General features: G+C 43.2%; 1 protein-coding gene across 2 annotated transcripts in view; it reads right to left on the bottom strand.

The window, feature by feature from the left end:
- per2 (period circadian clock 2) overlaps positions 1–23,109 on the bottom strand; it is a 42,993-nt gene that overhangs the window by 7,022 nt on the left and 12,862 nt on the right. For both annotated transcript variants that reach the window (XM_072474578.1, XM_072474579.1), the window contains 14 exons: positions 21,899–22,100; positions 19,346–19,397; positions 17,412–17,554; positions 15,387–15,465; positions 14,415–14,521; positions 13,241–13,394; positions 11,329–11,437; positions 11,087–11,218; positions 9,836–9,944; positions 7,516–7,684; positions 6,719–6,825; positions 6,048–6,239; positions 4,502–4,768; positions 1,920–2,743 (listed from right to left, as the gene is read on the bottom strand). In XM_072474578.1, coding sequence (XP_072330679.1) covers positions 1,920–2,743; positions 4,502–4,768; positions 6,048–6,239; positions 6,719–6,825; positions 7,516–7,684; positions 9,836–9,944; positions 11,087–11,218; positions 11,329–11,437; positions 13,241–13,394; positions 14,415–14,521; positions 15,387–15,465; positions 17,412–17,554; positions 19,346–19,397; positions 21,899–22,100 — 2,646 coding nt within the window. The remainder of the gene's footprint in view (positions 1–1,919; positions 2,744–4,501; positions 4,769–6,047; positions 6,240–6,718; positions 6,826–7,515; positions 7,685–9,835; positions 9,945–11,086; positions 11,219–11,328; positions 11,438–13,240; positions 13,395–14,414; positions 14,522–15,386; positions 15,466–17,411; positions 17,555–19,345; positions 19,398–21,898; positions 22,101–23,109) is intronic.

The raw sequence follows: 23,109 nt of genomic DNA, 5'->3' as shown, positions 1-23,109 counted from the left end.
CAAGGCTATGGGAGTAGCGACCTAGGCTTTGTCCACTCATCAAAAATGGTGTAGGGATTTGGAGGCAGAGAAAAAATAAAAATAAGAGAAAAGCTTTTGGACAAGGCCTAACATGTGGAAAATGCTTAGATGCATTCAGCTCTTGGACCCGATTTTGGGCTGTTCACCTGCCAACGGTGCACCCCTGCCTCGGGATTCCCGGCTGCGTGGGGTGGATTCAATGGGAAATTCCACCGACAGCGGCGGGACCAGAAGACCCTGCAGCCGGTCGACCACCTCCCACCACGAGAAACATGCCGCGGAGAGGCCAGAGAACCTTGTCCCTTGTATCCACTTCTAGCATACAGGGTTAATGCTGCTGCTATCTTGGATCTAGATGCAGTTGCGGAATCAAAATGTATTTCCCTTTGCTCACACACTTCAGGTGCAAAATTCTCCGGAAACGGTGCGATGTCCGCCGACTGGCGCCCAAAAAGGTGCAAATCAGTCGGGCATCGCGCCGCCCCAAAGGTGCGGAATGCTCCACATCTTTGGGGGCCGAGCCCCAACCTTAAGGGGCTAGGCCCGTGCCTGACAAATTTCCGCCCCGCCAGCTGGCGGAAAAGGCCTTTGGTGCCCCGCCAGCTGGCACGGAAATGACATCTCCGGGCGGTGCATGCGCGGGAGCGTCAGAGGACGCTGACGGCATTCCCACGCACGCGCAGTGGAGGGAGTCCCTTCCGCCTCCGCCATGGTGGAGACCGTGGCGGAGGCGGAAGGGAAAGAGTGCCCCCACGGCACAGGCCTGCCCGCGGGCCAGGCCACAGTGGGGGGCACCCCCCGGGGCCAGATCACCCCGCGCCCCCCCCCCCCAGGACCCGGAGCTCGCCCGCGCCGCCTTGTCCCGCCGGTAAGGTAGGTGGTTTAATCTACGCCGGCGGGACAGGCATTTCTAGCGGCGGGACGTCGGCCCATCCGGGCCGGAGAATCGTGGGGGTGGGGGCGCCATTCCCACCCCCGCCGAATATCCGGTGGTGGAGAATTCGGCAACCGGCGGGGGCGGGATTCACGCCAGCCCCCGGCGATTCTCCAACCCGGCTGGGGGGGGTCGGAGAATCTCGCCCCAGGAATATTGGGCGGGATTCTCTGCGAACCGGCAGGGCGGGCCACTCCGGCGCCGAGGAGTGGCGTGAACTACTCCGGCGGCAAGCCGCCCCGAAGGTGCAGAATCCTCCACACCTTCAGGGGCTAGGTCGGCACCGGAGTGTTTGGCGCTGCGCCAGCCGGCGGGGAAGGGCTTGGCGCCACGGCAACCGGCGGCGAAGAGCCTCTGCCGGCCGGCGCGAGTTGGCGGGTCAGCATGTGCTGGCGTCATCGCAGCGCATGCGCAGGGTGGTTCTTCTCCGCACCGGCCTTGGTGGAGGTTGGTGCGGAGGGAAAGAGTGCCCCCATGGCACAGGCCCCGCGATCGGTGGGCCCCGGCCACAGTGGGGGCACCCCTCGGGGCCAGATCCCCAGCAACCCCCCCCCCCCCCCCCCCCCCCGAGGCTCTGCAGGCCGCCCGTGGAGCTAGGTCCTGCCGGTAAGGACCTGTTGTGATTTACACCGGCGGGATCCGCCGAAAACGGGTGGCCACTTGGCCCATCGCGAGCTGGAGAATCACCTGCGGGGGGGGGGCCGCTGCCAGCAGCCACCGACCGGCGTGCCGCAATTCACGCCCCCGCCAAAACCCCAGGACAAAAATCATCCAATCTAATCCGAAAGAGGTAAGAATTAGAATCTTCTGGTTCTTTCTATTTTTCCAAGTCACTGAAATTCTGAACTCCACACTACAAAACAGTCAATGTCTATAAAAATGAAAAAAGCGACAAGACATTTTGCCTTTAAAAAAAAATTCACAAGGAAAAAATTTATATCTTTTTCATCTGTAAACAACTTACCAATTCTGCTTCATCCTTTGCCACAATGTCCACATTTGCAACATTGGCACTGTTGCTCATCCCTCCTCCATCAGCCATCGATCCACTTCCACCTACGATTCCAACAAATGCAATTCCTTCGGATGATTTGGGCATTTCTTCCAACTGTAGCAGATTCAACTGCAAAGGTGAGCTGCACCTAGACTGGAACAACGGAGGGGAAGTGGGGCCATGTGGTCCTCCTGATTGTGGAGTACAGCAACACGATGGGGCACCTCGAGACTCTGGGGCAGGTGCCTTCTCACCTTCTGCTGTTGGACCATAATGTTGTGATGCAAACTGCGGCTGAGACTGGAATGAAGTCTGTGCAGAAAATGGAGTTTGCGGCAAAAAGGCCGATTGCGAAGGGAACGAGGGCTGACCTGCAAAAAATGGCTGGTGCACAGCGTCGGTCATCTGAGGCAGCATGTAATGAGGGAGCACGAAAGCCACCATAGGAGTCACAAGGGGTGCGGAGTACGGTGGAGGCTGAGTGGTGCAATGGACACCCTGAGTATTTTCAAAGTTGTGCAGAGATGGGTCAGTGACAGGAGGCATGCCTCCATGTGCAGAAAATACAGACAGCTGATAGGGTGGCATGACTGTTGTAAATGGTATAGCTGAATATCTACTCTGTGAGACAGCAGATGGGTGCCAGGAGGGTAGTTTACGATGGTTAGTGCGAGATGCGGTACTGTCAGACAATTCTTGCTGCTTGATGCGTTTTGATTTAAGCTTCTTATTCTTCCCGCCTTTTTTGTACACCGGTTCTGCATGATTCCATCCAGCTTTAAATCCTTGAGAGCCTGTGGTAAGATGAAACAGTCAGAAAAGTTGCAAGAACTCGCTTCAAATTAAAACAAAAACATTTTTACTGTTGAAAATAAGTGACTAAAATGGGGCAGAGAGATGACTCAAATATTGATAGCACAACTGAAGCATTAATCCTGTAACATGCCATTTCACTCTTTTGGGGGGGGGGGGGGGGGGGGGGATTTCCAGTTGCGTCGCCATGGGAATTATTACGAGTGGGAGGGGATGTCCTGATGGGCCAGCAAAAGCTCCGTTGACTTTGGGCAGGAATTTCTGGTCCTGCGGCAGACAATACCAGAAAATCCCACCAATTATTCCTCATAGTTGCCAGAGACGGCAGATGGAGACATCTTCAAAGCTATTATATATGTGCATTTTACTACAGCAACTTTTGGAAGATAAATCATCATAGCAATATTGGCATGTTGTAATAAAATGAAACTAACTTGTCAAGCCACATGATTTAGTATTCCATGTCACCTTGCGTTAAATAAGCATTTCAACGCAAGTGTATTTTCTTACTGGTTTCTCAATTTGTGTACTGGGGTTGTTCAATTTATTCATCAAAACCTTTATTCACAAAGGATGGGATTCTGATAAAAATTAGCCAAAGTCTTTCATACAATTGCAAAAACTGGAATCCTCAGGACACATTAGGCGCTGACGAGGCCAAAGTGGGATCTTAAGCTGAAACAATGGCCCACATTTAGTGCAAGCCATTGGGATTCTCTGTTCCCACCGGCAGCGCGCCCCCGACAGTGGGCTTCCTGGCCATGTGGGGTGGCTTTCATGGGAAATCCCATTGACAAGTGGCAGGAGTAGAGAATCGCACTGCCGGCAGACGGCATGCGGCAGTGATACACATGGCTAGGGGACCGGAGAATCCAGCCCATGATCTTGATAATGGAGTGGAAGGATTGGCTGCCCAGAAGAGCGTTAAGGAGAGACCATTTAAATTGTCTGCCAGCACTTACTAAAGGAGATTGCATGGCATTTTGGCAGATAGTGCTTGACCTGGTGCCTTTTCCAAACAGTGGAGAAAATTACTTAAAATAGTGTATTAACTTTACTGATCAGTTTCTGCTGGAGGTTTGGAGAAGACTTTTGCGGACATTTTGGCAGGACCTTTATAACAATTATTCTGAGGATTTCACTTCAAAAGAATTTCACTTTATTGGATATCTTATAGGATTCACCAGGACAATGAGAGTACCCAAGTTATCAACACCTTGCTAGGGGTCCCCTTGGTCTAAAAGAGGAATGGGAGGACATGTGCAAACTCCACACACAGTGGAGTTACCCAAGGCCGGAATCGAATCCGGGTCCCTGGCGCTGTGAGCCAGCAGTGCTAACCACTGTGCAACTGTGCTGCCCTGAGCACCCGAGCTATCCTGGAACTGCTGCTGTGTGTCAGCAAGCCCACGCCACATCTTCAATGGAAGTTGGTGTGTGGAGTCCACAGAAGTGCTCAACAAAGATTGCTTCAAATCAGCACTAAACCTGCAGATATTGGATTTAACACCTCCAACCAAATCTGAATAATGCTAATCAGCAACCAGTCCCACAATTAGGTGCCCAAATCAGATTTTTAAATAGGTGCATATTATATTTGACAATATACATAATTTTAGCATACAAAAGTACCATTCTCATCCTTCTCCTTCTCAGTTGCTACACCAAATTACAGATCTTATGCCATTTAACACTGAAGGGAGTAACACTGAAAGGAGGCCATGTTTGCTGGCTCTTACCACAATCTCCTGAACATCCTTTGCACTGATCCTGTAAATACGATTTTCCAGAAGGTTCAAACGTGTTTAGTTTTCTCAGCTCCTTGAACTTGCTCAAGAATATCTGCTCTTCTTTTTGTGTATGAGCAGCTAAAACTTCTTTGGTGAGGCCAAGTTTCCTGTATGGTTCCTTTTCCTGGTTCATAGAAGGCACGGTGGTGACCAGTGCAGTAGATGCCATGTTCTCTGCAGGATCAGCAATACCAAGACCATCCTCCAACAGAATTTCTATAAAAATTTCAAAATTTTAATTGTAGTTGTAAGAAATCATTTCATTTTAGATAATAACTATGTAAAAAATGGGATTTAGCATCTCCATTATGTTAAGTCATATAGGTCAGGTATGATCTTTTCAGTGTGCTGTCAGGTATTCTTATCAAGGGTTGCAGCAATTAGTATCGCCACTCCTGGCCTGGGGTGGAGGGGAAAAATAAATCATTCATGCTACATAACGTGCATGCGTGTGGCCATGATTATGTATCAACCACAGTTATGGTGGCTAATAATAGTCGAATAGCTTTGAAGATTCACTAATGAGTGGCCAGCTATCAACAAAAGTGGAACCGTGTCCGAGGAGTTTGTGCCGTTAGAAGCGGGAAGCAACGGAATTTTTTAAAAAAGGGTTTGGTGTTACAACAACAACTTGCACTTAAATAACACCTTCAACATAGTAAAACGTTCCAAGTCACTTCCCAAGAATGATTATCGAACAAAATAAAGAAATTGTAAACTGATGATCGCTAGTGCATCACACTGCTCAACTAAAATTGATTCTGGAAAAATTATGCTTAAGAGGTTCATCGCTACATTTTTAACTTGATAAAAGTAGGTTCAGTTTCAAACAGCTTTTTAAAAGTAGTAACACTTTTTGATAAATGATTCACAATTAGGAATTCTTAAACTCTAGGGGTGAGACAGTGAATTTTATTTGATCTTTTCCTGCTTCAAAGTTTGCGTACTGAATGTGGGAGGAAAACAGTACCATTAGTGTAGTAAACCATGGCGTTTTATGGATGACCGTAAACTTTATCAAAGGGACAAGTTTTAAGAAGCATCTTAAAAGGGTGGGTGGGGGTATAGAGAGAGAAACGAGAGAGCGAGAGAAAGGTAGGGAGCACATTTCAGAATGACCCTAGTGGGCCTAGCTAGCTGAAAGTACAGCCATCGCATTGGAGCAATTAAAATAGGGGGATGTGCAAAAAGACGAGAATTGAAGTTACAGTTCTAAAATTACAAAAATACGAAGGCTATGTTCTTAGACAACTGCTTGCACATAAAGGGGGTAATTATGACTTTGGGTGAAAGATCCTAGATTTTCATTTCCATGGAATTCAATCGGATGAAAATCAAATACTAGCTGACTGAGCAGATGTTGCCTTAAACATGCAGAATATTTTTGTCTGATCACATCATTAAGAATTTACAGATTAAATGGTACTAGGACATGTTATTCAAACAATTGTCTTGTACATTCGACTAATACTCTTCAGCAAGTAATGTACAATACCTGCATCTGCCTGCAGTTTCTTGTCTCCCACATGGACAATAGTGCTACTGTAACTGCACTGGCTGGTGACACTTGCTGCCTTTCGTGGCAAGGAGAGTGGAGCAAGGGATGTACCAACAACAGCTCCAATGGGCACCTCTTTTGCAGCCTTAAATGGAACTCGCACAGACTGAGGTGGCAATGGTGATGCTTCTGCCAAATTAACAGAAGAATTCATTATTCACTCACTGAACTTCTATTCATTTCTATTTGGTTGTCATCAATATTACAGAGTAGAAACAAAGTGAAGAATTCAATAGCTTATGTTTTTAACGTACAAGATTTACAATCTTAAGCTACGAATGTATAATTTGCATGGACATGCAGAAGCTTGCAACTCCAAGACAGGACTGCTGTAGGTCAAGTATTCATATTTATACTTTGCTTGTTAATGAATTATCTTTGTGGAACAATTCAGAATTTTACTTTTGTGATAGGAGCCATAAAAAGTTTGGACTTGGTATACAGACAGCAAAATAAAACGTTGACACCCATGGTGAAAATGCATGCAGAAACCTACTGTCACCTTGATGATTAAATTAATCATATTCAGTTAAGTCAGAAATGTCAAGTTATTCTGCACATACTGTATGAAAGCCAGTTTAGATAAATATCAACATATTATGAAATACCTTTAGACACCTGCATGCTATGAGTTTTTTCTTTATCATCGTCAGATGCTGATGAAGACTCACACTTCCTTTTCAGAGTGCTTGGAATATTGTAGCTGTCCAAATATCTGCAAATACCAGAGGCACAAATAAGCTATGCTACAGGAAGTGAACGGATCAATCAGACATATATTCCCCTCACCCCAAGTTTAAAACAGTCTACTGCTACTATTCAACCCCAGCTACAAAAAAAAAAGTGCATGGCAAACGTGTGACATTTTATATGACTGCTTAATTGATGAAGGAGAACAACTGCATTTTAAGGCTTCCAGACCATACAAAACACAAGATGATTCAATGGTAGCACTCTTGCCCCAAGTCAAAAGGTTACAGATACAAGCCTTTATTCAAATTCTCGAACACAATCCATGCTGGTGCTTAGCTCTGAAGGAGTGCTCCATTGCCAGAGATGATGGCTGGAATTTTCCATCCCCACTGCCGTCAGATTCCCTGTGGTGAGGCCGGCGAGCCATTGAAATCTCCGCTCACACCATGGGACTGGAAGACCCTGCCGGTGTGAAGGGCTGGAAAATTCCAGTCAATGTCTTTCAGCTGTGATGTTGAAGTAAAAGTAGAGAATGCTGGAACTACTCAGCAGGTCAGGCAGCATCAAGTGAAAGGTCATCGATCTTTCCAAGGGCCGATGCAGACACTACGGGCCGAATGGCCTCCTTCTGCACTGTAGGGATTCTATGATCCCTTTTACAAAGGAGCTGCCACCTGCATAACTGCAGAAACACAACCAGACTTTCACTCACCTTATTACGCTGTCCAAGCAGTTGACTTGCTGGTAACAATATACTGGCTGTTTCTTGCATCTCGAATCATCCAGGAGCATGTTTTTTACGGCACTGCCAGGTGCAGCACCCTTGGATGAGCTGGCTTTAACGTCTTTGATTTGATTGTTAGTCTCTTTTTGTTGTGTTACTGCAAAACATACATACTTCTGGAATTAAGACAAGTTGTTTCCAACACAAAACTTAAAAAAGAAACAATAACATAAACTGACCTAAACCCACTGGCGTAGAAATTGGATCTTAGCCCAATTGTTTTAAAAAAAAAAAAAAAAAAAAGAAAAATACCCCTCAGTTAAAGAGGAAAAATAATGGGCTGGATTCTCCCAAAATGAGACTCTGTCCCCATACCGGTGTACAAACGGTGGAGTTCTACTCCCGAAATTCCTTGCAAAACATTAGACTAATTCATAGCCCTGCAAAGGGGCTAGCAGGGACCCGGAGTGAATCTTGCAGCTTTTGCTGCAGATACGGGCCCCCTCACTTCCGGTTCAGGGGCCGCGCATGCGCACGCCGGCAACCTCCAGCAGCCGTGCCGTGCTCTATGGCGGACTCGGACTGCGGAGCCAGACAACACAAAATAAGCCCCCTGATCGGACGCGTGCCCCAGCTTCAACCCCAGCACATACCATCCCCGGCCGCCCCTTGGTCTCCGATGCGCCCGCCCCCCGACCAGGGCGACTGCGGCCAGGCGAGCATCCCGACTGACGGCAGGTGGTTAGTTCCATGCTGTCGGGAACTCGGCCGGTCGGTAGCGGGCCCCTAGCAAGGGGCCCCCGGCTAGCAAGGGGCCCCGATTACGGCATCAATCTGGATTCTCTGCCCCGGCGCCGGCCACGATTACGGCGTCGGACTGCGGAGAATCCAGCCCAGTCTCTTTTGGCAACATTGGCACTGTTTCTAAGCTACAAGAGATGTAAGAAATATTTAAAGAATTGATTTGACATAAAATGTTATATAAATCCCTTTATCCTTCTTTAAGATACAGAGTATGCCTAAATTGTGTTTGAAGATGCTCCCTGGCACTTTGACAATACAGCTGATAAACAATGATTTACATGGTTGGTGTGGGCATAGTTCAGCACACACCATTATAAAATAATGAAAAGCCAAGTAATTCTATAGTTTAACAATTGAGGTATTGGACTATGGGAACCTGTGCTAAAAAGAATAGGTGACGACTTGACTTGCCCATTGGCTGTGGGTATGTCAGCTATCAAATTGACCTTTCCTCTTGTGTGAGCTTGGTTTGTGAATACTGTCAGAGTATTCAATATGATGAGGGGGGAGGAATTAAGAGGCTTAGCTGAAATTTTCAAACGGTAAGTTTATTTTGTGCAACCTCGCTAATTTGCTATTACAAAGATGAACTCCTTGAGGTCACGCAGCATTCACATTTTCACAGATCTGAAGAACCTGCTCTACAGTTTGATTTTGTTTTGAAGAAAACAAATTGAGGGTTGGGCTGGGGGAAATCAGAAGTGCTTGTGTCAAAAATAAAAATTTGGATAATGCGATTTTCTCTTTAAAATGACTGTCCTTCAGATACTTGCATCATAGAACATACAGTGCAGAAGGAGGCCATTCGGCCCATTGAGTCTGCATCGACCCAATCAAGCCCTCACTTCCACCCCATCCCCGCAACCCAACAACTACTCCCAACCCTCTTTGGTCACGAAGGGAAATTTATCATGGCCAATCCACCTAACCTGCACGTCTTTGGACTGTGGGAGGAAACCGGAGGAAACCCACGCAGACATGGGAAGAACGTGCAGACTCTGCAGACAATGACCCAGCAGAGAATTGAACCTGGGACCTGACGCTGTGAAGCCACAGTGCTAGCAACATATGCTACCATGCTGCTGTAAAACTGTAGTTCCTTGTGTTGCCAAATATACTTCCTTCCTCCCTTTCTTGCTTGATGTCGTTACTTAGACAAAATCAAAAATGACAGGAACTGAATGTTTACACACGAGGAAAGTACACTGTACTCAGGTAAAATTATATTTCTGTAATATTTAACAATAAGCTGCAGTGCTTTCAAATTGTTGTTTTTACTGGAGCTTTGAGTGATCCTAAACTATTGCAACCCGCCCAGGTAAACAGAATAATGCTGCTCCACGTCAACTGCTAACGTAACCACCAGATATGAATAGCTGCAACTCTAACACCTGCGTTTTGACTCAATACATGTACAGTCAATATGCATTTCAATGAAGATTATTTCAAGCCAATTTATCATGGATGTTTTAGATAATGACTGGAAAATAATTAAACCCATTACCTGTTTTGTGTCTGCGCTTCGATTCATTCTTTCCTCTGCTGTCAATGAATACGGTTTGTCCTTGATTTTTGACCAAATGCACATCCTTACAAATTTTCTGAAATGTCATCTGAAAGAAACAAAGCATTTCCTCTAAAATCACTGGACGTTTTGTATAGATGTTAGAATCTGCTTTTGACACGTGACAAAACTACACAAGGAACGAGCCATAAAGACTTCTCAAGAAAATGATTGAAAACTCAAGAAATAATGAAAGCTGTGATGGCACAGTCATTAAATCACCAAATATAGTAACTCTTGAAAAAAATAATTTAGAGTTCTCAATTCTTTTTTTTTCAATTAAGGAGCAATTTAGCGTGGCCAATCTACCTATCCTGCACATCTTTGCGTTGTGGGCGGTGAGACCCACACAGACACGTGGAGAATGTGCAAACGCCACAATTGACAATGGTTTCATGGTCATCAATAGACTTTCAATTCCAGATTCTTATTGAATTCAAACTCAATAAAATGATGAGATTTGAACTTGGGTACCCAGAGCATTACCCTGAGTCGCTGGGTTACTAAACCAGTCAATGAGAAAGCTAATTCAATGAACTGTAGCAGAAATAGTAATGGAAATATTTAGCCCGAGTGAAGCTAAAAAAAAACAGAATATCTGATTGTGAGTCATAAAGAACTTGCATTTATATAACACTTTTCATGACCTCAGGATGCCCTAAAGTACTTTACAAAAAAATACTTAATTGACTGTAGCATGGTTACTGCTGAAAAGTAGGGAAATGCAGCAGCCAGTTTTGCCTACAAACAGCAAACAGGGGCTCAGTTTAGTATCCCACTGAAAGGAAGCTTCTATCACTGCTGCTTCGAGTGCGATCGAACACTTCCTTGCACCCATTCCAAAATAGCACTGATCGGGTCACGCTAGGCTACCAAGGGCCTGGCAAAGCGGATGTCCTGATGGTAAGTACGTATACCGGCTCCATTATATCCATGGACGTTAAAACAGAACGACCCTGAATGAGGCAACTTAAAATAGGGATTTATTAAAAGTTGAATTATTGCCCACCTAAAGTTACTTTCGACGCAACGTAGGTGAAATGGGCACTCTGAATTGTAAGTAGCCAACTCAATTTCCAAGATCAATGGATGTGTAAATCAAAAGTTTCAACGATGGCTAACTGCTGTTCTACGACATTAGGCAACAAACTAATAATGCACCTTATAGGCCACAACAGAGATCACACTTACAGGTTTGTCCCAGCGGCTCTCTTCATTGATGTTGCCATTACTATCACTGGACGAGGCTACACTCATGAATTGTGCATAAGATCCATTACTCCCCAAACTTCCATATCCACTGGAACCGTTGTTGTAAACTGGCTGAAAGAGAAATGAATGGAAAAGATAAAAGTTTTAACAGGCAATGCACTAAACAAAGATAAATTATGCTGACGTTAGCATGCACTCTAAACAATGTGGATAAGCTTTACCTGTAGCAAGAGCTGACGAATCTGCTCAGTGATGGTCTGTATTTCAGGATGGAGTGTCTTCACTTCAGTAGATCCTGGACTAGCAAATACATCTTCATTCAAAGGACCCCTACATATATATCGGGGAGTTAAGTAGAGATTTTATGCAGTGAGTATCTTCTTTATATCATTTTAAAAATACTTCGCTGTAGATTTCTAATGTACAGTATTGAATGTTTCAAAGGTTATTCTGTCATCATTTGATGGTTATGAATTCACAAAAAATAGATTACTTTTTTTTTAAATTTAGAGTACCCAATTAACTTTTTCCAAGGGGCAATTTAGCTTGGCCAATCTTTGGGTTGTGGGGGCGAAACCCACGCAAACACGGGGAGAATGAGCAAACTCCACACGGACAGTGACCCAGAGCCGGGACCGAACCTGGGACCTCGTGAGGCAGCAGCGCTAACCACTGCACCACCGTGCTGCCCCAAATAGATTACTTCGAAGTTGGTTCCACAGACACACGGTCAACAATTCTGGTCAGAGCAACAGGGGTCAGGAACAACATTTCAGTTCCCTAACTTCTTCCCAAAAGGAAGAAACTCCGATGAATTAGATATAATGTATTTATTTTAAAGCTAGTTTAAAAAAAAAAAAAATCAAGATAAAACAAGTTCATTATTTAACAGTTGTGACACAATCGTTCCATCCTTTTGGAAATTGATGACATATTTCTTCACATTCTCTCATCTCCTCCCATAACTAAGCCTTTCTGCAACCGGAGCATCTGACCAATATACATGTGCTACAAGCTGCTCATCCAATTGAAAACAACAGTGGAGAGGAAACACCAACACCAAGACAGTACGCACAACAAAGAAAAACATGCTGGCAGCAAAATTAGGTTCTGCAGCACCATACTTTGGCACCAAGGATGCCAAATTGATAACCAAGGTATGCCTGTAATATACAGGTTGTGATGCTAATACGCAAGACTGATTTCAGGCCAGCACTGCCAATCGTGAATTTCTCATTCCAGTCAATGTTCTCTCATACACAGGTGCTCAGCAGCAGGAAGGATCACCCCCCCCCCCCCCCCACACTAGTGCTATTTAAAGGGATCATCAGGGATTCTCATGTTCATCGCTAATTGTTTGTGGAACAGCTTGATGCTTTAAGGAGTTGGTGGAAGTTGGTAGAGAAAAAGTGGTTCTTGGTGTGGAAAAGGCCCTGGTCGTGGCTGCATGGGTTCTGGTCAGATGACTTCTTCCCATGCATGGGTGCCACACTCGCAATTCCCCTCGAGATGCAACATGAAAGTGAAATAGAGCTGAGGCAGCAAAGAAGGAGGTAGAAGGGCTGGAGGCCTTATGTATCCAGGGCTGTCCAGGAGCATTTCTCTTGTCTCCACCTAAATCAGGAACAGTGTTGTGTCACCTGCACTTTGCAAAGGTGGTGCTCACAGAACCTACAACATCAGAACAGGGCAAACACGGCACTGCCAATAGTTGAAAAGGTGACTGTGGCTCTGTTTTTTTTTGCCTTACGGACTAGAGAAGATGATATATGTAATACCCCTCTGCTGCAGTGAAGTGACAAGAGAACAGAATTCATTGTGATCTCTCTGAACAGAGAAAGCAAGAGGTGTGTACATAGTTTTCTCAGGATAGTGTGCTTCACTGGAGTGCCAATGAGTGCGCACATATTGCTTTGAGTGCCACATCTATACACGGAGAGGTTCTGCAATGGTAAAAGTGATCACTCGCTGAATGCACAATTGGTGTGCAACCAATTGTGCAAAGAATGACAACTATCCCAGCAGCTATCACAATCCTTTCATACCGCAAATTCGATTCTAATTTGAGAAAAAGAACGTCCAAATTTCAAGCTTAAATCAAATAAATAATTTTATTTTTTTTAAAAAACTTACGTTCTGACTTTGTGCCTTCCAATTATGAAGGATACTTTTCTACTCCATGGATTAACAAAGCTTGACCAACTGGTGTCAATGGTGATATATTCACCATTCTGAGAGCAGAATCGGAGAGGTGAATGTTCAAAAGGTTGTCCCGCATGTTTCAGTACTAAAAGAAAAATAAACATGCTTTAAAAAAACGAGGAACTCATTTATTTACGTCTGGTAACTCCATAACCAACAATCCAATAAATACTCAAACCATAATGTTCAACACATGGAGTGATTGCATTCTGTTGCAGCATTAAAAACCCCACAGATTTAACAAGTTAATTCTTGCTAAGCTAAGGCATTATTGTCTTCATTGACCATTAAAAAAACAAAGTGGCAAACTTTGTCAATACACCTATCCTTTCTTTGAATCCTGAATTCATTATCACTCATATAGGAGTAGGAATAGGAAGAAGAGTAGGCTGCTCAGGCCCTGGAGCCTATTCTGCCACTTGATTAAATCATGGCTGGTGACCTAAAGCAAAATATCTACAGGAATTTTACTTCCTCACATTTTGATGCATCTCCTTTAGAAATTCAAGCTACAATTAGAAAGACTGCCATTACTGTTGATAGAAAATTAGTCCAATAGCTGAGTTGGGGCTGGGAGGAAACTACATGAGGCGATATGGAATCCAGGAAGAAGGGACTTGATGAACTGAATGATCCTTTCTCATGTTTCAGATGCTGTTAGCAACAACACAACTTTCAGCCTCTGGCTGCTGCAAACTGCAATTACATCTGCACCAATAATAGTCACCACTGCTTCCAAACCCATCATCCAATTTTAGAAAGGGAACTGGCACCAGCAGCCGAGACATGAAACATTTGAAGAAGATTAGTCTGTCTATCCCATGGTAGTTTAATTTGACATCTTGGCCCCCTCTTCATTTAGACATTGCAGTCTTGTTTTTAATGCTGTAACTGCTTCAGTTCTTCTTCATCCCTCAAAAAAGAAAATCAATATATAGGCAGTTTCAAGTGAAGTAACATTGGTGTAGCTTACACCACAGTCGGCACCAATGGTCTGTTCCTCAGGAAGCACTGTGGGAATTCTCAGCAGATAGTGAAAACAATCTGAAGCAAAGAGAAAAATAATGCTGCTCATTTAAAAAACAAAAATTAGCAACAGACTTACTCTTCTTATGGATGCCTAGCATCAAAGCTCGATCATCTGGGTGCAGATGCATCAGGACAGACGTTCCTATGAGGTCTTGAGGTAAGTAACCCATCAGAGGAACAGCCCTTTAGAAGAAAATGGAAAGATTCTGATAATCTGCACAATGCGCATCTCCAGTAATATTTTAAAATGTGTAAATGCCAGTCCTGTGCTTTGTTAGACAAATAATGGGCAAAAAAAGCACACAAACTGGACAAACAGAACGGAGTCAAAAATCCAATGAATGTAGCTTATAGCAGAGGAAAGACCAATTTATTTTTCATACTAATTTTGGTTTCCATAATTGGATATCGTCCATCTTATTTCTCATCTTTCAAAATCTATTCACCACCTCCTTGTTCCTTATATTGGTCAGCACGACGTGCTCCATTGTAAGGAAGTAGGAGGAGGCAACTTACCCTGGGAAAGGACAAGGAGTGCAACAAAGCAAGGAAAGGCAGTAGAAATTGTTTTTGCAGGAAATGATGGATAGGTACAGTTTTTATTAAAAATGTAAACATCAGGGGCGGGATTCTCCGGTCCCTCAGCATTGTTTCTTGCCGGCACGCTGTTCGCTGGCGGCGGGATTCTCACTTCCCTCCGCTAGTCGATGGGATTTGCCATTGAAGTCACCCCATGCTACCGGGAAACCCGCGGGAGGGGTGCGCTGCCAGCAGGAAGAGAGAATCCCAACAGCCGGAAAATTCCTGCCCACATATACACCATTATTCAATAGGTGACATCGCAAATCACATACAATGGAGGTTTCAGAACATCAAGTCACTTTTGACAGGATGGCTACTCATGCGGAACTAAATTTTAACGGTCTATTGGAAGTTAAAAAAATGATTTGGAATTTTCAGTTTAAAAAAAAAAAACAAGCTCTCAAATTGATACAAGTAGATTTTCTGTATGTATATTAGTTAGAAAACCAAAGTAGTGGACTCGTACCTTTCATCAACATCCTGGAATACGCAGCTGGGTGTGTGAGTAGTGGTAAAAATCCTCTTATCGTGAGGAATTCTTGGTGCTGAAAAAAAAGTTACTTTTTCAATGAAATTGGCAGGCAGAAAAATAGACATTTCAATATTAAAGTATGTTTCATATTTTAGGGTTCACTTGACTAAATTAGGCTGGAAGCATAACTCCATTATTGTAAAACAACTTCCTAATGGCATTTAGGAAATAAGCTTGCAAAACAAAAAAAGTCAATTCAACAATTTGCAAGTCCATAGTTTTGCTCAAATATCCTTAATACACAGGGTAGGATGGTCTGTGCAACCCCTCCCTTTGCAGTGTACTTTGTGGCGGTGGAGGGAGTTAGCTCGCATTGGCCGGCGGCAGGATCTTCTGATCCCTCCGCAGCCAACGGGATTTCCTGGAAGATCCTGCTGGCGAGAATGACTGGAAAATTCTGGACATAATTAATTAAAGCTTCATACAAAATTTAAAAGCAGGTTCTACTAAATCTTAACATCCAAAATATGAATAACTATTCATTTATTGTGCACTGAAAATAATCCACAAATATTTACAAATTATAGAACGTTACCATTATTGTGATCAGAATAATGTTCACTACAATCCTGGTTAAAGTCCAACAGGTTTGTTTTGAATCACTAGGTTTTGGAGCTCAGCTCCTTCCTCAGGTGAAGGAGCTGTGCGCCAAAAGCTAGTGATTCAAAACAAACCTGTTGGACTTTAACCTGGTGTTGTAAGACTTCTTACTGTGCCCACCCCAGTCCAACGCCGGCACCTCCACGTCATCACTACAATCCTGACTGATAACTACATTTGCATTATACATTTTTGTTAATAACGGACTGCGTGCCATTGAAAATCTTGCAAGAAACCCTAGTTTCTGCCTGTTTCCAGTCTTTAGATAAAAACTGCACTCATTTTTACTTTGATATGTCAAAGCAAAACCTCAATATACTAATGTTACCTGTTGTTTTAACTGACCTGCAACCCAGCTAGTCCTATTCTGCTGGAGCATCCAGCTGGTCTCCATTTGTTCGAGATTTATGCACAAGTGTATTGTATTTAAAGCTGGTCTGACTCATATGTGTGGTTGCCTGCCTTATTACTCACCCAACTCTAGCCTGCTACTTACTGACTCTCAAGGCAGTGGCAGAATGATCAATGTGGAAGACAGAACAGTTAGATTTGTTCTCAGCGGTCACTAAGTTGTTGGCTGGAAAGTGATGGTCCCAGCAGTATTCAAAACATCAGATTTCAATAAGGGTCACTGAATAGTGGTTTTATTCATCAATAAATATAAAGAGGCCAGTAGCAGACCAGGCCAAGAGCAGATATCCCAATACAAAATTGGTGTTCTTGTGGACTTTTAATATATTGGACACTCTACCGTATATATATTTTTTGGAAAAGGAGGCAAGTCTTCCAACCTGATCTATGCAGGCGCTAATAAAATTATTGCACATGTGGTATGGAGCCTGCAGTGAGATAATGAATGTAGCTATACTCACTTCTACACAGATGGGCAAATACCAGATGACATATCTCTCTTGTACACTGATTGTCATGTATATGCCATGTGAAAAGTAACTAGTCCAAAGAGTTGCAAAATACAAATTGTTCACAACTAAAATATTCACTTATCTCAGGAAATTAATTGGGAGGAGAGGATTTGGTTCATAGTCTAATGTAATCGATCCCAGCCTAGGGTGACTGTCTGTGGAGTCTGCACGTTCTCCCAGTGTCTGCATGAGTTTTCTCCGGGTGCTCCGGTTTCCTACCACAGCCCAAAGATGTGCAGACCAGGTGCAGTGCTAACCCCTTAGTGTCCAAAGATGTACATTAGGTGGGGTTATGGGGGTAGGGTGGTGGAGTAGGCCTAAGTACAGTGCTCTTGATAGGGTTGGTGTATGCTCGATGGGCCAAATGGCCTCCTTCTGCACTGCAGGGATTCTATGAATGTACAGCATGTCATTATCAAAATCAGGAAATGCTTACCTTCATAGCCTGAGTGCACTCTTTCAGCAAGCAACAGACAGCACAGTTGGTCATCATCATCTTCAGATGCCCGTACCTTTGTTAGATAAGTAGTCATACGAAAGGGATAGTAATGGATGCTGTGATCTCGCTGCCGGTCTCCACTGTGAAACAGATGCCAGCATAAATACAAAGTGGAGCAACCAATATAAAATATAATGTCCATCATAAAACCAATAAATCTACCCCCACCAACTTCTGAGCCTATACTTATGAATGACAAGAGGTGAGACATTATGTTAAAACTTCAAAAAAGTGGTTTGCCATCTCAATTCCAAAAGTCTTTCAATTTTCAATCCAACAATTCTCTTGTAAATCCAGTCCAATAACAAATACGAAAAACCATCAACATCATGAACAGTTTCATGTAATTTACACTGATGTTGAATGGTTATCTGCTTATAAGATAACACAAATGTCACTGGCCAAATTTTCCCGGCAAAGACAGCTACAACACAGTCAATGTGGTAAGCTGATCAGGTATGCACTGTCCACAAAAAGGATAGATCCATTCTAGCCAATTATCTTCCCAGCTGTTTACTTTCAATCATCCGCTATGTGACGGAAAGTGTCTTTGACCGCGATACAAGTGACACTTGCTCAACGATGACATGCTCGCCCAAGCTCAGTTTGGGTTCGCCCGGCCACTCTGTTCCACACCTCATTACAGCCTTGGTCCAAACATGGACAAAAGAGCCAAGCTCAAGATGGAATGGGAGAGGGCATTTGCCCAAGTGTGGCATCAGGAACCCTAACAAAGGCAAGTTGGGAAACGGAAACTCTCCACTAGTTGGGAGTCATGCCTAGCAGAAGGATTTAAAGTTGTGTTTGCTGGAGGCCAGTCCCTTCAACCCCAAGACATCACTGCAGCTGCTCCTCAGGATAGCACCTTGCTGCAACTATCTCAGCTGCTTCATCAATGATCTTCCCTCCATCATAAAGTCAGAAGTATGGATGTTCACTGATGATTGCAGTGTTCATCACCATCCATTCACAACTCCTCATTTAGGCTTGTGCAGGTTAGTGGTAAATAAGATTCATGTCACACCAGTTCCTGGCAACGACCATCACCAAGACAGGGGAGTATTTTGGACTAAGAGTGACATATTCTATTGACTCATGACTTGTGGTTTCACTTCCAAGTTTAAAAATGGCAAAACCTTCCGCATCACCTGCAATAAAGTGCTATTTCTATCCACACAAGTGGGATCAGAAAAATTACACTTTGCATGTGATAAATATTTTCTCATTTTAAATTAATTAAACATTAGAAACACAAAATATTCAGAATCTGTACAAATAGGTTAGATGAATCCGGCACTCCAAGAAAGGACATGAACAAAATAGTCTCTTAATTAAGTTTACAGGCAATTTTGAGAAGAACAAAAACCTCAAAAAGGGGTATCCTGGCAGATTGCAAAAGAACACTGCGGATTTACTCCTCTGGAGGTCACTGAAGTCTTCTAGTTCGTGAAGGATCTACTTCTTGTGAAGGCAAGGTATTAGAGCACCAGCCCCACCTTAAGGAGGATCACTAATCTATCAGATTCAAGGTGCCCTCATTGTTATAAATGCAAAAGTTTCAGCAAACTCTATGGGAAAAGGTAGTTGTACCCATCAGGTGCTGAAGTGAGTTTTAACACTGAACTATCACAAATTCCAAACTTCTAAAACCCAAAAAGCCACAAATCAACGAATATTAAAAAGACAACACAGAACCATAGAAAAGTTACGGCAGTCTGAAGAAATGTTTTCAAAAGCATCATCCCTGAATGATTAATTTAATTTTCCATTTTGACTATTCAGATAACATCATTGACGATATGATTTATTCCTACACGTCCTTTGCACACAGCCCCCTAACCTGCGAAGCCCCAGTCCCTTTGAGTACTCACCTGATACGGCAAAAGAAAGACTTCTCTTCCATACAGTCTGGAGGTGATGAATCTGAAAGACAGTTACAGTAACAAATTAGAAAATCACAACAAAATTATTGGAAGAGAAAAGAATGAAATATGGTCTTAAAACTTTGCTGGTAGAGTGAAGTCACACAGCACATTCATTGTTAATGTAGTCTTTTGTGAAATGTTGTGAAGGCTTAAGTGACTTGGCACAAAATAATCAAATCTAAAATAGTCACATTTGGCAATACATTTCTCAACCAACGCAATATTTTTCCACATTGTTAATCACTTCAAAATGAATAAGACCATAAGACATAGGAGCAGAATTAGGCCATTCAGCCCATGAGTCAGCTCTGCCAGTCAATCATGGCTGATATGTTTCTCATCCCCATAACTCCTGATCCCCTTATTAAATCAAGAATGTAACTGTTTCTCCCACTCTGGTCATCAAAATCAAACTTTCTTGGCCTTTTTAACATTTGCCCTGTTTTGCTTTGGGGATGGAATTCCTCATTGAAAACAAATTCCCTGGAAACTCTCATGGCTGTAGAGATGAGGCATGTGTGGGGGCAGCCATAATATGTCAGAAGATGAGGAAGCATTTTAGATAAGCTGATAGGCAAGCGGAATATCAAAAGCCAATACAAAACAGTAACCCGCTTCAAGGTTCGGAAATATTGTGACTGATTTTTATCCCCACCACTGGATGGTAAACAAAAGTCATGACATCTACAGCACGTACCATCCACTCCTATTGAATTCTGGGTCTCTATCAGTTCGGCAGGGAACAGGCAGGAGACCCATTAACTTTGCTGACGTACAATACCAATTTTCACAAAAGGACCGTGCTGCAATTTACTGATGGACATGTGTGCATGGCACAGTGCCCCATTGGCAGTAGAACTCAGCAGCTACCCTTGAAGGGGCCACTGCAGACCACTCAAAGGAATTGGAAAACATAAGTTAGTAAATGAGTTCTTCGTGGGGTCAGAAGTGCACACCCAGATGACTGACCTATCCCTCCCAAGAACCTGCAGTGGTTCGGCTCCACAGTGAAGTTGCCAGATTTCACAAACTCTCTGATCAGCAATCTTCTCACCAGGGGAATATTAATGAGGCCTGACTGTGATAATGATTCGGCCTCAGTGCTTAAACTGAGTGAGCTGTCGGCTCACTCTGCCTACCTCACACCTGATGGATCAGTCAATTGACTGCAGTTATAAGTAGTCATCAGGGATTTCAATTGCGCAATACGTCAGACCAACTCAGAAGAACATAAGCGGATCTTAAGGAACGACGCATACATGATTTAATCACACAAGCTCTAATTTATACAATATGAACCTAGATCAATGGTGGTATCATATTTGGAGTAAAAAGTGTGCTATTTTGGGCACCTACCTTCAAGACATAGATAAGATTCAAAAGGGTGACTAGGATTATTATAGAATTTAGAAACTCAAGCCAAGCAAATTCAGGGCATAATCACAGCTAAAAGTAGACAAAAGCGGCCTATGTATGTGCGTCAATACAGCATTTAAAAGACATGGGTTAAAATAATCAAGCAAGACAAAAGATTAGAAGGAACCTCCCCCTCCCCAAACAAATGAACACTCAGAGCCTAATTCAGCTTTAAGAGTATCGCCTCAATAAATGCTGGATTAAGTCTTTTGTGACCAATAATGAAGATAACAAAAATAAGGAGAGATAAGTACATAGAATTATATATAGAATGTACAGCACAGAAATAGGCCACTGGGTCCAGCTGGTCCATGTTCCATGATTCTCCTCCCACCACTCTTAACCTAACCCTCTCAGCATTGCCTTCTATTCCTTCCCCCCCTCCCTCATATCTTTACCTAATTTCATTCTGCCATTGGACTCAACTACTCCAAGTAGGAACTTCCTTATTCTAACCACACACTGGGCAAAGAAGCGGTTCCTGAATTCCCTACTGAATTTAATTAAACCCATTTTCAGACCATTATGTTCCAATGAGTGTGTGTCTCTTTGCTCTTGCAACCAAAATGCACACATCTCACACTTAATCTACACCAAAATTAATTTGCCAATTACAAACCCATTTTTACCATCTTGCAATTTGATACTTCATTGTTCACGGTGGTTTCTGCATTGCTGTTAGTTGCTGAGGGAAGGAGGGATGGAGAGCAGGAGGAGGTGGGAGTCGGGGGACTTGAATAAGAGATGGAGGAAACATATTAACAAACACCTGAATAATAGAGGTGTGAAGATTGATAATTAATTTGGAAGTCTGCTCAATTGGGGATGGAAAATGTACACATGAATTCTCTCAGCACAATAAATGGCCAAGAGTCCACAATATTCTATTTCCAAGAAAGGCAGGGCTGAATGACCTATTGTTATTGTGTTCTCTCATGTTAAGGTCATTTGGAAAACTGATTACTGGATTACATAATTGGACAGCTGTATTTTCCAAATCTGTGTACCAACCAGCTGCTGGCAACCATTATATAATATACATCGAGTGCTGCAAGAGGATCGGTTAATATAACACACACTCACCAGCAGCTGTGCGCACACTCCACGGAGGCAGTTGTGATGGCTTTGTAAAGCTGTAGAAAACACCAACATCCTGTGGTGCAAGAAGCTCCGTGAACTTTACATTTTTGAAGACATCCTTATTGCAATTTAGAATGGAGGAGGCTTGGTCAGAGATGTATACGATGTGCCCCGTGATAAGGGAAACAGTCACGGCAAAGATATCCTGCAAAACAGGCCCAAACCAGCAAGTTGAGAAATATACAAATAAAGCAAGTGGGTATTGTTACTTTCAGCTTTTCAAACAAGTAAATTTTGTCAGTTCTTAATTTACCAAGTAGAGGACGGGTCTGAGTTGTAATGAAATGGAAGTGCTTCAATAGTGAATTGTACTGTAGAAGCTATTGTAGTTTTAGAACCGCTACAAGGAGTTAACTTTCTCAGAGCTTCGTCCAATGTACACTAATTTCAACTCAGTTCAGTGGAAGCCTCATTTACATGTGTAACTGGGATTTCTGCCTGTATGGAGGTAGAGCATGAAAAGCCCTGCCCCTCTCCCCTCCAAAAAAATACAAATGTGCACACATGTATCTCCATTTACAAGTTTAAACAAATTTAAGGAGGAAATAGATGGGTTTTTCATTAGCACTGGGATGAAGGGTTATGGGGAGCGGGCTGTAAGCTGGAGACGAAGCCAAGATCAGATCAGCCATGATCTCATTGAATGGCAGAGCAGGTTAGAGGGGCTGAATTGCCTACTCCTAATTCTTATGGTTTATGGGGTACGAGATAACGTCTTATTCCATACCTATCAAACGGTATCCTCGGGTTTTTGCCAGTTAAAATCCACACACTGTTACTTTTATCAAAACCCATCACTCAAATTACTTAATAGTGGTCTCATATTATTTACAGCAGTGGTTTCCAACATCACAGATGTCAGTCTTAAGTCAATTAGGTTCACTTTGCCTGATGTCAAGAGACAACCAAACACAGCCAAGTACACTGCCTGTAGCAAAAGCTGTGGGTTCTGAAAATATCCCAGCTGCATTGCTGAAGACTTGCGCTCTAGAACTAGCTACACCCTCAAGTCTAGCTCCTCTAGTACAGCTACAACATTAGCATCTATCTGACAATGTGAAAAATTGCACAAGTGTGCCCTGTTCACAAAAAAGAACAAATCCAATCTGGTCAATTACTGGCACATCAGTCTACTCTTGATCATCAGGAAAATG

The sequence above is a fragment of the Scyliorhinus torazame genome, chromosome 14 (assembly GCF_047496885.1).
Source record: "Scyliorhinus torazame isolate Kashiwa2021f chromosome 14, sScyTor2.1, whole genome shotgun sequence".
NCBI classification, from domain to species: Eukaryota; Metazoa; Chordata; class Chondrichthyes; order Carcharhiniformes; family Scyliorhinidae; genus Scyliorhinus; species Scyliorhinus torazame.
The sequence above is the reverse complement of the archived record's forward strand: the minus strand, read 5'-3'. Positions and strand labels throughout refer to the sequence as shown.